The following is a 15,891-nucleotide window of genomic DNA, read 5'->3' as shown; positions in this document are numbered from 1 at the left end:
AAGTTAAGCAGTAACAAGACTGCAAAATCAGCGTGGCAAAACTCGACAACATTCATGTTTTGTCGGCAAATCTAAAACATTCCATCAAAACACAACTGGCTAAGCTGGGCCGTTGTCATGGTAACAGCGTCCTTCAATCTTGAAAATGCAGGTGCTCAACCGACATGAGTAGTGACGACACGAATAAAAATACGAATTATCCGAAATCAAAGAGCTGGGTTTGGAATGATCATAGGGGAGAGCTCGTCAAGATACGGTAAGTAACCTGCAATGCATCCTTTCAGCTGACAGCTTTAAGAGGCATAAAGTAGAATCATATTTTCTGCACTGAATTTCAGTGGTTATTTTTGTTTAATAAACACTAAAGGCCATGCAACAGCTCACAGTTTATGATTCACCTTTTTAATAGCTGAATTGCTATAACCATACGAATGTCTTCCCCAGTCAACGCTGGACAAAAAGTTCTCTTCAATTCTGCAGAGGTGGGCTTTTCAACAGAATGACCTAATTTGTACGTGTGGACTACATTTTCAGTATATGCATGACCATATCTGAGAGTGCTTAGTCGATATTTTCTTTGATGTGTGTTTCTTTGCTATTAAAATGACAACACGAACTTCATATTTTCAAAACTACAAGGCAGGAGGACACAGAAACCACGCTTATATTATAAAATCTTAAGAACTTACTTTACAAATATCTTAAAATACTGAAAGTAAAGCATAGCATGGCATGTTAGAGCAGCCTCGCTGTAATATCGCGTGCATTGGTTCGTATCCCATCATGGAGGAGACAGCATCTTCATTTATTCAGAACTCAAATTCCTGCTTGCAGATATTAGCACGAAAGCATTTAAAAAAGTGCAAGGAAGTCGGAAAAAGTTAAAGGTAAAAATACATACAGATATATCTACACACACACACACACACACACACACACACACACATATATATATATATATATATATATATATATATATATATATATATATATATATATATAATATGTGTGTGTGTACGTATATTTACATATATTTATACATATACTTATGTGTGTATGTATGAATGTGTGAACGTATGTATACAGTCAGCAGAAACGCAGCAGAGTAGTCCGCCTCCTGTTCAGCTCTACAGGAAAGGTGAGACATCAATATTTGACTTACCGAGGGACGGCAAATGAAAAGGGAGGCAGGAGATGTCAGGGTAAAAAATAAATGAGCAGGGTAGGAGTAAGGATCCCTGTACTGGAGAACAGTGTAAATCAAAGTAACTCACAGTATTAAGAGAGATAAAGGTTTAAATACATTGGATAAAATAGCTCAGAGAGAGAGAGAGAGGTGGGGAGGTGGTTTCAAAGGGCGGTTGAAGAAGAAACTCAGCTAGGAAAGAAAACACATTTACTAAGAAAAATGCCACAAACCCGCCGCTTAAAAGAAGGAAGGCTATAGGTAAAGGCTTTGAAACCACCAAGAGATTTAGTTATTCCTGATCAGATTAAACTGCTTCTTCTGCAAACAGTGACTAAATGTAGTTGTGACATTCCGTAGGAAGAGTTTTTTTTTATATTCACCAACAAAAGTATTTTCTTCCAGACAAGACGGGAGACCCGCCAGTCCGTCCGCCTCCTCTTCGACCTCGCGCAGAATGTCCATGACCCCAGGTCACAGGCACATTAACAGGTCAGTGGTGCTTCGGTTTAACAGGTCAGTGGTGCCTCAGTCAATGGTAGAGGGACGACGGCTCACTAAAATCAAGGTCATTTAAGTGGTTTAATGATGCGAGAAAAAAATTAACGACAAAACCAGTGTTCATAATAATAATAATAATAATAATAATAATAATAATAATAATAATAATAATAATTTAGACTTACCCGTTGGTTTCTCGGTCCACATTGAGATCCCCTGTCCCTCATACCAGACTCCGATGGTTTGTTGCAAGTTTCGACAGCAATGGAAGTTTCCAATTCTGTTTCCTCCTTTCAAGAAAAAAAAATTCATTTATTTATTTTACTTCTGAAAACAGAGCAAAGTCATTAAACCCAAAAGTGAATTTACATGAATTTATCTTTCTTTTGTTTTTCCCTGCTCTATTTTTTTTTATCGGATACACTTTATCAATACCCAGCTTCCCACGAAGTAAGAATCAACAAGCAAAATCATGAACAAACCAAATCAAATTACTACTCGCAGCAAGCCGCTAATTTCAGGTTATCGAGAGGGGAGAACTGAAGTAGCCCTTCAGCTCGCGTTACCTGTGGTGCTGGAGGCTCTCCAGAACTGAATTCTGACGGAGAAAATCACGTTCCCGTGCGCTGAATGGCCTTATCTGTCGTTATGATTTCCACCTGAAGGTCCGGAGTCTATTTCGGGCGGACCGTTTCAGCTTCCTTTGTGTTTTCTAAGGTATGAGGTAGTTTAGTGCGTGGTTGTCCCTAAATGCTGATAGATCAAGGTACAGAGCCATTAATAAAAATGCAAAATTTTATAAAACAAAACTCAAATATATATATAATATATATATATATATATATATATAGGGCAGATAACATATATATTTGTTTGGGTGTATATATATATATATATATATATATATATATATATATATATATATATATATATATATATATATATATATATATATATATATATATATATATATATATATATATATATATATATATATATATATATATATATATATATATATACATACATATGTGTATATATGTATGTGTTTGTTTGAATGTGCAAAAAAATAATGATCTATTCACACAAACAAACAAGCAGGCGAGCGCACAGCAAACACATAAACACACACACACGCACACACATATACACACTCACAAACGAGAGATAAGCTCACCAAAGTCTAAAAAAGGTCACTACCTTGAAACCCACCGAAGAGAAAAGTAAACGAGTCTACCACCTGACAGCTGACGAATTAGCCCCCATTGAAATTCAGCGACCTGGACCTATCGATTTCCAAAAGAAACTTTAAAGTTAACGGGTTGTCCATTTGGAGATTTTCTCTTAAAGGAAACGTGGGAATCGGTGGGTATTGATAGTGTTCAACTTTCGGTAAATCGACCATTTCACAGTTTTCAGGCATAAAAAGGAATTCCAGGAGAAAGCTGTGTGAGCGAGCGCTTCCAGTTTGTCATCTGTCGAAGACCGCGTTCAGGCTGCTCAGGTTCCGGGAGCATTTTAAGAGATGATTGATTGAATAGTTCTTGTGGCGTTTATTGTCAAATGATTGTCGGGGAAGGATTGTTATCGTAATTGTTAGGACTGTTAAATGTTTTAATTAGCCGAACGAGATAAACGAACGAAAAATCTCCATCGAAGGTTATTGGGCTCCATTGTAATTCAGTTCCACTTACATTTTACAAGTGTCATTACTGTCACAAAAATCATACCTGCATTAGCTGTGAATATTTTTCATTTCAACAATAGCTCGGACAGCCATTTCGTACAAAGAGCCGATAAAATTAAAGTCTTGTCTTCATCAAGAATATCGTTGTTTGAAGTTAAGTTGAACAAATAAACAGGCATCTTAACTTTTGTTCTATAAAAAGCAACCTAAGTTTCCAAATTATAAACGGGTTTGGGTCTAATAATGGAAAAGCCCATCAGTTTGTCAAAATCTAAGAAGTAATGAATTGTTGTACTTCAGTAAATCCACCATAATTGTAATTATTCATGAAATGGTACCAATTCATAAGTCATTTTCGTGTACAGTAAATGTCAGTCATACTATTTGTAACAAACAGATCAACATTAAGACTTCCAAATGTTTGAAATTTCAATGAAAATAAAATCTGCAGGCTTGAATAATTGCACTGTAAGCCAATACTATAATATATGGCAACATCTTTGATCTTATCAATCCCTGAATAAAGGTTTCAACTTTGCAGGTACTGTGGATGTATAAAATACTCTTCTTGTTCATGATAGATCAAACAAAACCCTTTAAATTTGCTTTAAACCACTGATAACCCACCGTCTTTATTTTGTATCTCCCGAAAGAAAGCAGCTGCTGTCGAAGCGCCTGGTCGACTCTGAGTACGGTCGACTAGACCCTGAAGAGTGGGAGAGTCAACCTTCAGCTCCTGTGACCTTTCGGGACTGTCTCAAGGTCGCCCTCCACCTGCAGGCGACCCAGACCAACTTCTCTAAGATGTTCCTTGATGTCGTCCGCCTTAAAAAGGTACGATAGTAAGATTTCAGTATGTACATTACTGATAGACCAAGTATGTATATGCATATGTATATGTATATGTATATATGTATGTATGTATGTATGTATATATATATATATATATATATATATATATATATATATATATATATATATAACTGAATCACGAAAAATATGGAACGTGATTAATATATAAATAAAAGATAAAATCCACAGAAGGAAAAAACACTGGAGTGCTGAGGCCTTTCGACACTGCTAAAGTAAAGGACTAGTGTCGAAAAGGCCCCACAGCACTTCCAGCTTTGTTTCTTTCTATGAATTTTATATCTTTATTTATATATATATATATATATATATATATATATATATATATATATATATATTATATATATATATATATATATACTGTACATGACATCACGGGAAACTGGAAGTTTTATACAAATGATAAGTTTTCTGAGAGCATTGCTAAAGTCATGTAATATCCTTTACTTTTCCCAAACATCCTCTCTCTAAATGGACATTGCAAGTGTCGAAATTCTGGCGGCATCATTACAGTTCTTGCATAAGCAACTAACTGCTGCATTTTTGCAAATGCAACCAACTGATGCAATCTTCTACCGATTAGATGCGACTGCAAAACACAAATGCTTCTGATGGCAGCTATTTTTATTGTGAAGGACATGATCAAAGTTGCAAAGTCACCAACCTTGTTGTCATTTGATAGGACTTCATTAGTGAGGTACGAATGTTATTTATGGAGACTTTCTCTGATACTGTAAAAACAAATCATGGCAAAATTATGGTTATTTATAATATCTATGGAATTTAGAACACATAATTTCACATGTTAGCAAAGCCCTTACGTAACACGGGTTGTGATGACAAGGTCAGCATAACAGACATACTCATAAAAAACAGACGATCTCCTTTCATGCATATCTATGCATGGTGGTTTACCTGTGTGCCTAGTTTGACTGAAATCCCCTCAACCGTGTTCGGGGATATGCCATGGCAATGTATGTGTGACAGACAAGTTGACAGGGAGACAGACACTAACCGTCAGATGAACGATCTTCCTTCAAACACACCTTTGCATGCTGGTCTACCTTAGTGCCAAGTGTTACTGAAATCCTCTTGACCAATTGGTCTGCCTTAGTACAAAGTGTCATTGAAATCCTCTTTACCAATTGGTCTACCTTAGTACCAAGTGTCTATGAAATCCTCTTGACCAACTGGTCTACCTTAGTACCAAGTGTCACTGAAATCCTCTTGACCAATTGGTCTACCTTAGTACAGTGTCATTGAAATCCTCTTGACCAACTGGTCTACCTTAGTATCAAGTGTCACTGAACTCCTCTTGACCAATTGGTCTACCTTAGTACCAAGTGTCACTGAAATCCTCTTGACCAATTGGTCTACCTTAGTACAGTGTCACTGAAATCCTCTTGACCAACTGGTCTACCTTAGTACCAAGTGTCGCTGAAATCCTCTTGACCAATTGGTCTGCCTTAGTACCAAGTGTCACTGATATCCTCTTGACTTTGTAAAGATGAGTTCTGATGACAAGATCAGCGAGACAAAGACACTGACAGACAAATACACAATCTACTTTCGCGCAAATCTATGTATGACCGTCTACGTTTGTAAAAAAGTTTTAATGAAACCTCTTCAGCAGTGTGGGAGATGGAGTGATGACAAGGTGAATGTGATGGACACACTGATTAAAAGACATTCTGACAAACTGCCTTCAGGCACATCTATACTTGATGGTCTACCCCTGTATCAAGTTTAATCAGAATTCCTTCAACTGTTTAATTAAGAGGAGCTGTAATGACAAGGTAAGCGCAAAATACACTAATGGACAACCAAACAGACGAGTGGACAGACAGATAGAACGACAGAGAGACAGACAGAGGAAGTATAGTCCCTCAGTTTGGTTACTAGGGGACTACCGATGACAATAACATCTTTTAGGGAGTCATAAGAATAGGCAATATTCGTTCTTCCATCATCCCTAATCGAACCTCACTTTGAATGACTCAATCAGATCCAAGAAATGCTCTGGGGTTTGGTCAAGTACTTCGGAGAGCTGTTTTACCTGGCCGATTTCATACGCTCCATAGAGCCTCCGTCAGTAGGGAACGAGAACGCCCTGCAGCAGAGGTGGCAGAAGAGACTGTTTGCCGTCCTTGACCCCCTGGCAGCTACCTACGGGTTGGTGATCCTCGGTCAGGGGTTGGAGAATCTCCACCATATGAAGGTGAGGGCGTTTTACGAAGTCTAATCTAATAATTAGATCTTTTGGTAGTTTAATGAATGAAGCAAAACAAATTATTTGGGGGGATTATTCAGTTTGATTTGTGTCAGGGCCATAAAGAATTAGTTTCAACAGGTAACTTACTGAATGATTAAAGAATAAACATGCGTTGCAGCATTAATGGTCATCAAAACTTGCAAGCAATTAATGCATGCAAATGACTTCAAATTTGGGCCATATAATCCACACATACATACAAACACTTTCATTTAAAATTATATTTCACAAAATCACTAGAAAAAACAGTTGTACTAAAGATGAGAATCTTAGTAAACTTGGAAATTCCATTGATATTATGAAACACGTGGAAAATTAGAATAAATCAGATACAATGCAATCATTTTCGCACACAAAATGCTAAATCCTTTATGCTTGAGACGGGATGGTCTGTTTCTCTTCATCTTTTAAGAATCTTTTGAAATATATATATAAAAAATGCAAGTTAACCATTTGTCATTCCTTAAAATAAGAACACACACGTTTTAGAAACGTAGTAACCAATCTAATTTCACTGTCTTATAGTACTGAAGACTTTTAAGAATGAACTGTAACGGGAAGAATCTTGGTCTATAAAACTGAGGCAAGAATAACAGAGCTTGAATATGTAAAGAGTAAGTTTCCTGGACAGTACTTTGCTATATATTAAAACTTCGTTTTAGAATTTAGAACGGAGAATTGCTCTTGGGGGAACTGTTCTTCTGTACGAAAGAGTCTATGTCTTAAACTGGCAAAAAACACTGCAGTGTCTGAACATGTCGAACATTCATATGATGTCAATCCACTAATGCATGCCCTGGAATTCACTTAAAAACTTTCAATGAAGAACTGGTCTCAAAAGAAACTACTGTTATTCGCACGCAGAAGGGCCGTAGCCTACACAGCTACGGCTCAAGAGACAACCACATTTTCGAGCGACTGTACGAACTGGCCGAACTGCTGGTGTGGGTCGTCTTCAGACGTCGCGACAGACCTGTCATTCATGCGGAGGTGGTCCGTCTCTTCCGGGGGAAGCTGGGCCTGGAACAGGAGGAATACCAACAGCAACAGCTGCTGCACCAGCAGATGGAGGACGCCGGCGAACAGGTGCCCAAACTTAGGATCAAAGGACCTCCCGTATCAGGTAAGTGGAAGACTGATTTGATTCTGTGTGAGCAAAGTCTGCCATCTTGCCATCTCCCAAAAGTCCTATTTCAGTTAAAGAACCGTCGAACAGACAGACAGACACACTTTATATATATATATATATATATATATATATATATATATATATATATATATATATATATAAATACAAATCTAGATGAAGTTACAAGCTGCGTGTCCTTTGTAATTTGGTTACGATCACCTAATTCATCACTAAGGTAAAGTGAGATACATAGGCTTTTTGGTCTGATGACAGACAATAACAACCGCTTTATCCTGCTGACACCAAGAACTTACACTCACATCACGAGCATAAAGTTCGACGTAACCTTTCACTAACAGGATTAATTAACACTCATTGTTCCTCCCTTACTCAGCATCCCTTCCCTTTCCTTCTTCCAGGCGTAGTTCGTGAGAAATCCGGTCTGATGACCAAAACTGTTCCAGACATGGAGATCACGACGACGATCAGCTCCTGGTTTGACACATTGGCTCCATTGACCTACGTTTCCGAGTGAGTATTTGGGGTTGAATGGTTTCGAATTGAGTGGATTAAATTTTGCTCCGTTCCGTTAGATGGAGCTTGTTGAAGATATGTGATAGAGTATGGGAGTAAGGTAATACTTTACAGATTAGTGATGTGGTGCTTGTTGAATTCATCTTTCACTGATACTTAGGTTAACTTGTGCTTGTGTTCACTTACTTTGGGAATATTTTGGAATGTCTTGCAGAATGTTGTAACTTCCACAAAACACACACATACAAGTACACATTTACACACATACTATCATATATATATATATATATATATATATATATATATATATATATATATATATATATATATATAATATATATACATACAGATATATAATATATATATATATATATATATATATATATATATATATATATATATATATATATATATATATATATATATATATTTAAATCAGCAATTATAATAACACAGTATAGATCTGAATCATATCATTTCTTCTATGATCATAAACTGCACAAATTTTCACAATGAAATCCAGTGTCTGTAAAGTATGATTCCAAACATTTTTTTTCATTTCATCAATGAATATTACAAAAGAACATCATTGTCATCAAAATTAATCAATAATATTATTTCGTCATTACAGCGCAGACGGCAAACGGGAACAAGGGCTCTGGGTACTTGGGGCACGCCGATCGGACCTCAACGAATATTTGGAACCTGCTGTCCAGGAACTGGACCAACTAAGCCTTCTTGATTAATCCTGCACAGGACTTTTCTTATAAATTTTATTTATAAGCAAGCACGGAGCCTGTTAATTGTCATTTTGTAAGAATGATTATACTTCATTCATAAGCGCGCAGGCGCGTGCGCATTGTCATTTTGTAAGAATTACTAAAGGCAGGGGTTTGGGTGTAAGGCGCTAACTCACTCCTCTGGGTCTCTTGAACCAGACTGCTAAAAGGTCCGTTGGAGCCACTGGGTCTGGGGCAGGGTGGAGGGAGGGACCCCCCCACCAACCACCACCAAGGGGAGAGGAACCTCCCAACCTTTTGGCGGAAATTATTGTTTCTTTCTTTTTAATGAAAGAGACTCGAACTGCCGTCCTGTAGTATCGGAAGATTACAAAATAATAATAATAATAATAATAATAATAATAATAATAATAATAATAATAATAATAATAAAAGAGCAACATTATAAAAACGAAGTAATCCAATTACAATAATGCAAAACAGTGGATCATTTTAAGGTCTTCCAATGATGATCCTTTGTTTACAAGAAATTTTTGTTTATCTTACTGTTTTGAACAAGGACAATTATATATATATATATATATATATATATATATATATATATATATATATATATATATATATACTGGCAATATCATTATGGTCGAATTAACAGGCACAGTGATTGATGTACTAAATCGTCAGGCCTTAAACTATGCTTGGAATTACATGGAAATACTATTGTACTGTGCTTTTTATTTTCACTTATCCTAATTCCAAGAACCCATTCCAATGGCAGTCTAAATATCATTTGTATAATCGGTCAGTGGTTCCATACTCTTACGGGCTGCTCTATGAGCAAGAGCCCGTGCTGGCACAAGGCCAGCTAAATCTGAAACAACCACATTCCATACTCCTGTTTAGCCAATAATTACTTTCACTTGTTTAGCCCGAATAATACACCTAGCTTAAATCCTTCTGATTCAAAATGTTCCTAAATCTCTTGTTTACTCTGAATGCCTAATAAAAACACTTGGTTTGGGCTAACAAAATATCTTTGTGTGCACGTGATCGTTACTTTTTCTCGAGATTCATTACTTAGTTTTTGCCAGTTTTCATACTCGGTTGGCTAGACCAGGCAGCAAGTTCGGTTGGCTTGTCCCCTGACTGGGCTGGAACCAATCAAGAGAGCTAAGAACATGCCAGTGATGGGGAGGGGGAGGAGGAGTGTGGGGCGTCAGCGAATCAGATGGATGGATGTGGTGAGGAGGGATATGGGTGAGGTGGGACTGGGGGAAGAAGAAGCAAGGAATGGCAATAGATGGAGAAAGTGGACTCGAGCGGCCGACCCTGCTATGCAGTGGGACTAATGAGGTCGAAAGAAGAAGAAGTAATCGTTACTTTTTCTCTTTGCAGATCACAGGTTTGTCTCTGTTATTGTAACAATGAAAACAAAAGGCTCTTTAGTATCACAGCTCATGCATTTTCATTCGAAAAATTGCCTAGAGTGGGTATTTAACTTCAGCATAAGCCTCTTTATTCGAGTAAGAATTCACCTGCATTTAAAAATTTGTGGGTTGTTTCAAAATGATTCCATTCTGTTGTTTTACTGGTTTGTGTAGCTGCAGATGCAGTTTTTGTGATGGGGGTGGGGAGGGGGAGAAGGTTTAAACCTGTTTCCAGTGTGTGGGGAGTGAGAATGGGAAATAGGTGAGTAATATATATATATATATATATATATATATATATATATATATATATATATATAATATATGCATATTTATATGTATATATATATATATATATATATATATACACATACATACATATATGTATATACACAATATACATGTATTAATTTCCACTGACTTCCCTGACAGATGTATCTCTGTGACCTTCCTGTATCTGCTCAAATAAAAAGGAAGAAAATAAATGATACCGACAATTAAAAATGTAAGTTACAAAGGCACAAAACTGTATCTGGTGAAACTACAAAATACACAAGAAGTTAAGAATAATGTTAAAACATGAAATAATGGACAGAAGATACAATTATAGTTATACGTCCATAATTTATAGTTAGCATATCTATAACACACAAACATCTTATAGTTACTATAAAACTAGAGGATGAAAATGTAACTCAAGTGCTGTCATTCAATTTAACACGATGTTAATAGAGCATCTTAATTACAAAGGATTAAAGATTTGGAATTATTAATACTGTCAAAACGTGATTGCATTGAAAGGTTCGCCTGAGCGAGCCTTGCACGGAGCAGTTTAATCAGATGTACTCTAATTTATCTGAAAGTAAATCAGCTGTGATTATTATTCATGAAACAGAAGCCTTTTAAGTGAATCAGTGGACGTATTAATATAATTGTGTGTGTAGAATATTCACAAATCATACAGAGACGCATGAAGATATATATATATATATATATATATATATATATATATATATATATATATATATATACATTATATACAGATGTGTGTATACATACATACACACATACATCCATATATAGATATATATATACTATACACTCACACATATATACTGTATCTATCTATCTATCTATCTATCTATCTATCTATATATCTATCTATATATATATATATATATATATATATATATATATATATATATATCATTCAATGTGTGTATGTAATAAAGAAAAAGGTTTTACGTGAAAGACTTTAACAGCATTTAATCAAAGTGAACTGCTCTCTCTCTCTCTCTCTCTCTCTCTCTCTCCCGTTTCTATTACGTTCCATTAAAGCCATTCTGCAACGTCGAAAATTTTTAAGATCGCGCAGACATTAGTTAGAGAGCAGATTTTGAGACTGCGCAAGAAGGCCGATTTTAGGATTGCGCAAATAGGGTTGCATGAGTGTATCATTTTAAAGAAAGGTCTTTTTTCGAAAAAAAAAAAAAAAAAACTCGGTAACCAAATATTAAGACTTTGTCGCTTTTTGGACTTTGCCGTCTCAAAATTCTCAGTGTCCTTCGGTCATTTTTTTGGGGTGACATGATAACAATGATAACAGAAAATAACAGTGCATCTATAGGCCTCTAAAATCTCTAATAAATAATTTTAAAGCATTAGCAATCTTTTGTGAATCATGAACGAGCGCATTGCAGTGAAAAATGATAAAGCACTACTAGTCTTTGAAGCATCATGACAAAGCAGTAGGCTATGTAGTATAACAGAATGAACATTACTGTTCTTTTTAAGCGTTATGACAACGCGTAATAACATTACTTAGCTGGACAGAATGAAATAAACTTTGTTGAAGAATATGCGGAAATAGTGACGAAAGGGTTATATATTTCTCCCCTTACCTTTATAAACTGTATTGTATTATTTTCACTTTTCATCAACTTCTGATCTCTCTCTCTCTCTCTCTCTCTCTCTCTCTCTATTTAATATATACATTATATTACTTGTACATGTGATTTACATACATGAACATACACACACATGCACGTCCATATATATATATATATATATATATATATATATATATATATATATATATATATATATGATTATAATTATTTTGTACGTGATTCATTTATAATATATTACCGTCTCTTATTTTATATATATATGTATATATATAAATATATATATATATGCTACTATATATATATATATGTGTGTGTGTGTGCGTGTGTAAACCTACAAAATGTTAAACAAAAAAATATTTAAAACAATACCATTAATGAAAACAAAAATAACGACGCAATAAAGACCACGGGACAAGAATCAGACGGCGAGACACGAAAATAATTGATTGCATAACGCTACGTCCGAACGTGGCATGTTTACGACCAATAAATCGCCTCCTGTCTCCCGGCGACGGATGATGATGGCGGAATCACGTAATTCCCGATTAAGGATAAAAAAAGAATAATATATTTTCTACTGTGATCAAGTTTCTCATCATCCCCTCAAAAACGTATGGGGTAAGAAAGATTGTGGTTGCATGTTTTGGAAGTTAAGGGAAAGTCAGCAACTATCTTTTTATGTTTGATTGGCTAAGTCAGGTCCTCTTCTTCTTCTTCTTCTTCTTTCGACCTTATTAGCCCCACTGTATAGCAGGGTCGGCCGCTCGAGTCAACTTTCTCCATCTATTGCTTTTCCTTGCATCTTCCTCCCCCACCCCACCTCACCCATATCCCTCCCCACCACATCCATCCATCTGATCCGCTGACGCCCCACACTCCCCCCCCCCTGCCACCATCACTGGCATGTTCTTAGCTCTCTTGATTGGCTCCACCTCCTCTCTTCTTATTACATGGCCATACCATCTGTAATAAGAAAAGTGGCTGATTCAGGTGAAGGTTTGTAAATATAAATGACACTTCAGAAAGAACTGTAAAAGAACCCGTAAAAAATTACGTGATTAGAATGATAGCAGTTGCATATGTCGATAAATAAATAAACAAATAAGTGAATAAACCAAACACTAAAAAATTAGACAAATAAACGAAATTCATAAATAAACAACCGATAAATAAATGAACTTAAAAATAAACTCATCATTCATCCGACAAACCGCTGATCCTCATAGCAGTTGACTTCATAAATAAATAAACAAATAAATGAATATAAATATATATATAAATATATATATATATAAATATATATATATATATATATAAATATATATATATATAATTATATAAATAAAGAAATACATAAATAAACCGCCCATAAATAAATACAATTAAAAGTAAACTGTAAAAACTAAAATAATTAAACAAGTAAATGAAATAGATAAATAAACCAAATAAACCGCTCAGTAAATAAATAAACTTAAAAAATAAACTGTTGATCCTCATAGCAGGAAACTCCACTAATAAATAAGCAAATAAATGAATATATATAAACAATTAGGTAAATAAATAAAGAAATACACAAATAAACCGCCCAATAAATAAATAAACTTAAAAAAATAAACTGCTGATCCTCATAGCAAAACTCAATAAATAAATAAACAAATAAATGAATATATAAACAATTAGGTAAATAAATAGAGAAATACATAAATAAACCGCCCAATAAAGAAATAAATTTGAAAAATAAACTGCTGGTCCTCACAGCAGCAAACTCCGTTCACTCAAAAGGTCATTGAGATAAAGTCATCCCGTTAATTTGGAAAGCTCTAATGAGAGGGTTGATTTCAGTGGCAATACATCAAAAGTGAGAGAGAGAGAGAGAGAGAGAGAGAGAGAGAGAGAGAGAGAATGTTCAGGGAAATGCAAGATGGCTTCAATGACTGGAAATGTTACGTCATCAGAATCACTTTTGGAAGAGAAATTCATTGTGATTATTTTTTGATTTACGAAATTTAGGCTGTTAAGCCATTCAGCGCCCGAGACAGTGAAAAGCGAGTTGGAGTGGTTGGACAGCAAAATAAGGAGATCAGATGATAAAGGAAATGAAATACAAGGATCTAATGGTGGAACTTGGAGAAAACACCTTCGCCCTAATCAGTAATAGTTAGAGGCGTTGGACAGCAAGATTGAAGGAAGGAAGCCGAATGGAGGTGAAGTAAAAGGCTAAAAAAGTGGATGCAGCTAATGGCAATGGGGCTCTGCAAAACCTGCGGTAATGCCTACAGTGCACTACGTGAGGTGCACCGGCGGCACTGACCCGTTAATGGGCGAATCTTACAGTTAATGTTTACCTTTGAAAATTTTTGTTTTTTGACTATAAAATTATAGTAAATAAAACAAAGGTTTCAAAGGTTTGTGCAACGAATATAGGTCAAATAGGTAGGTTTCTCTCTCTCTCTCTCTCTCTCTCTCTCTCTCTCTCTCTCTCTCTCTCTCATTAATTGTCACTGGTAAAGAAACTGATCGACTGCCATCGACGAGATATTATTGCTATGAAGTTTATAGGTTTCCTGAACCTTTTTTTTTTTATTATTTTCTGATGATAGTAAGAATTTCTCAGAGACAAAGGATAAGAAAAAAAATCAAATCAGTGCAATGGGTAATCACCGCTTATTAAATTTGTTACTTTCTACAGGTTTCAGTTTAACAACAGAACCTTTGAAACTCAGGCATACACACAGGCATACACACATACACACACTCACACACACACACACACACACACACACACATATATATATATATATATATATATATATATATATATATATATATTTATAATGATAATTATATAACATAAATAAATCACATACATATATATATATACATATATATATATATATATATATATATATATATATATATATATATATATATATATATATTGCAATCAAATGGCCTTGATATGCAGGCAGTGCAAGAGCGTTACAATTCCGCTGTTCCTCACGGCCCTATTGTGTATCCATTGTCGAAGCCAAGTCCTCGAAACTGTTGGGATTATTCAAGAATAAAATCCCGAGAATAAGAAGAATAGCAAGAATAAGAACAAGAATACGGAGTCATCATAATAATAATCCATCTCAGTTAACCGTTACACAAATCCCACGAGCCCGGTGGTCGCGAACGCCATCAAGATAAGCCGCTTAAAATCGTTTAATTTAATCGCATTAGAATTCCACCTTTCCTTCCTCCCCTTCCTTGCGGTGCCAAGTTGCCGACGATCCCATAACAGCTTTGGGGAATTAGTGGGGAATTACAAAACCGCCAATTAGGGGATGGGGAGACGATGGGGAATGATCAAAAAATAAATAAAAGATAGAAAATGCTCGAGTGTGATCATCTCAGAGGCCTGCTGTGCAGAAGACGACGGTGGTCAATATGCCTCTCTAGGCCGTAAAGAGATGGGAGGCGGGGCGGGGTGGTTGACACAGTGAATGGGGGATGTGTGGAATGGTGGATGGAGGAGGGAAGAGGAAGGGAAGGGAAGGGGAGGAGGAGGAGGAAGAAGGAGGAACAGGAAGACCTCCTCATGTCGTTGCTGGGTATAGATAATCGATTATTCTAAAGTTACACAAGTCAAA

General features: G+C 35.7%; 1 protein-coding gene and 1 long non-coding RNA gene across 2 annotated transcripts in view; one reads left to right on the top strand and one right to left on the bottom strand.

The window, feature by feature from the left end:
- The first annotated feature begins 159 nt into the window (after nt 1-159).
- On the top strand, nt 160-9,058 carry LOC136834236 (protein phosphatase 1 regulatory subunit 36-like). The gene is made up of 7 exons (XM_067096579.1): nt 160-256; nt 1,592-1,685; nt 4,035-4,208; nt 6,250-6,462; nt 7,381-7,639; nt 8,065-8,176; nt 8,811-9,058. Exons 1-7 carry the CDS (start codon nt 165-167, stop codon nt 8,923-8,925), a joined length of 1,059 nt encoding a protein of 352 aa, XP_066952680.1. The 5' UTR covers nt 160-164; the 3' UTR covers nt 8,926-9,058.
- Nucleotides 4,063-15,891, bottom strand: part of LOC136834238 (uncharacterized) — a 236,465-nt gene continuing 224,636 nt past the window's right edge. Inside the window, exon 3 of the long non-coding RNA XR_010851699.1 lies at nt 4,063-4,199. This is a non-coding gene — a long non-coding RNA (uncharacterized lncRNA). The remainder of the gene's footprint in view (nt 4,200-15,891) is intronic.

This window comes from Macrobrachium rosenbergii, chromosome 53, assembly GCF_040412425.1.
Source record: "Macrobrachium rosenbergii isolate ZJJX-2024 chromosome 53, ASM4041242v1, whole genome shotgun sequence".
Lineage (NCBI taxonomy): Eukaryota > Metazoa > Arthropoda > Malacostraca > Decapoda > Palaemonidae > Macrobrachium > Macrobrachium rosenbergii.
Note: the sequence above shows the minus strand (reverse complement) of the source record. Positions and strands in the feature narration are given on the sequence as shown.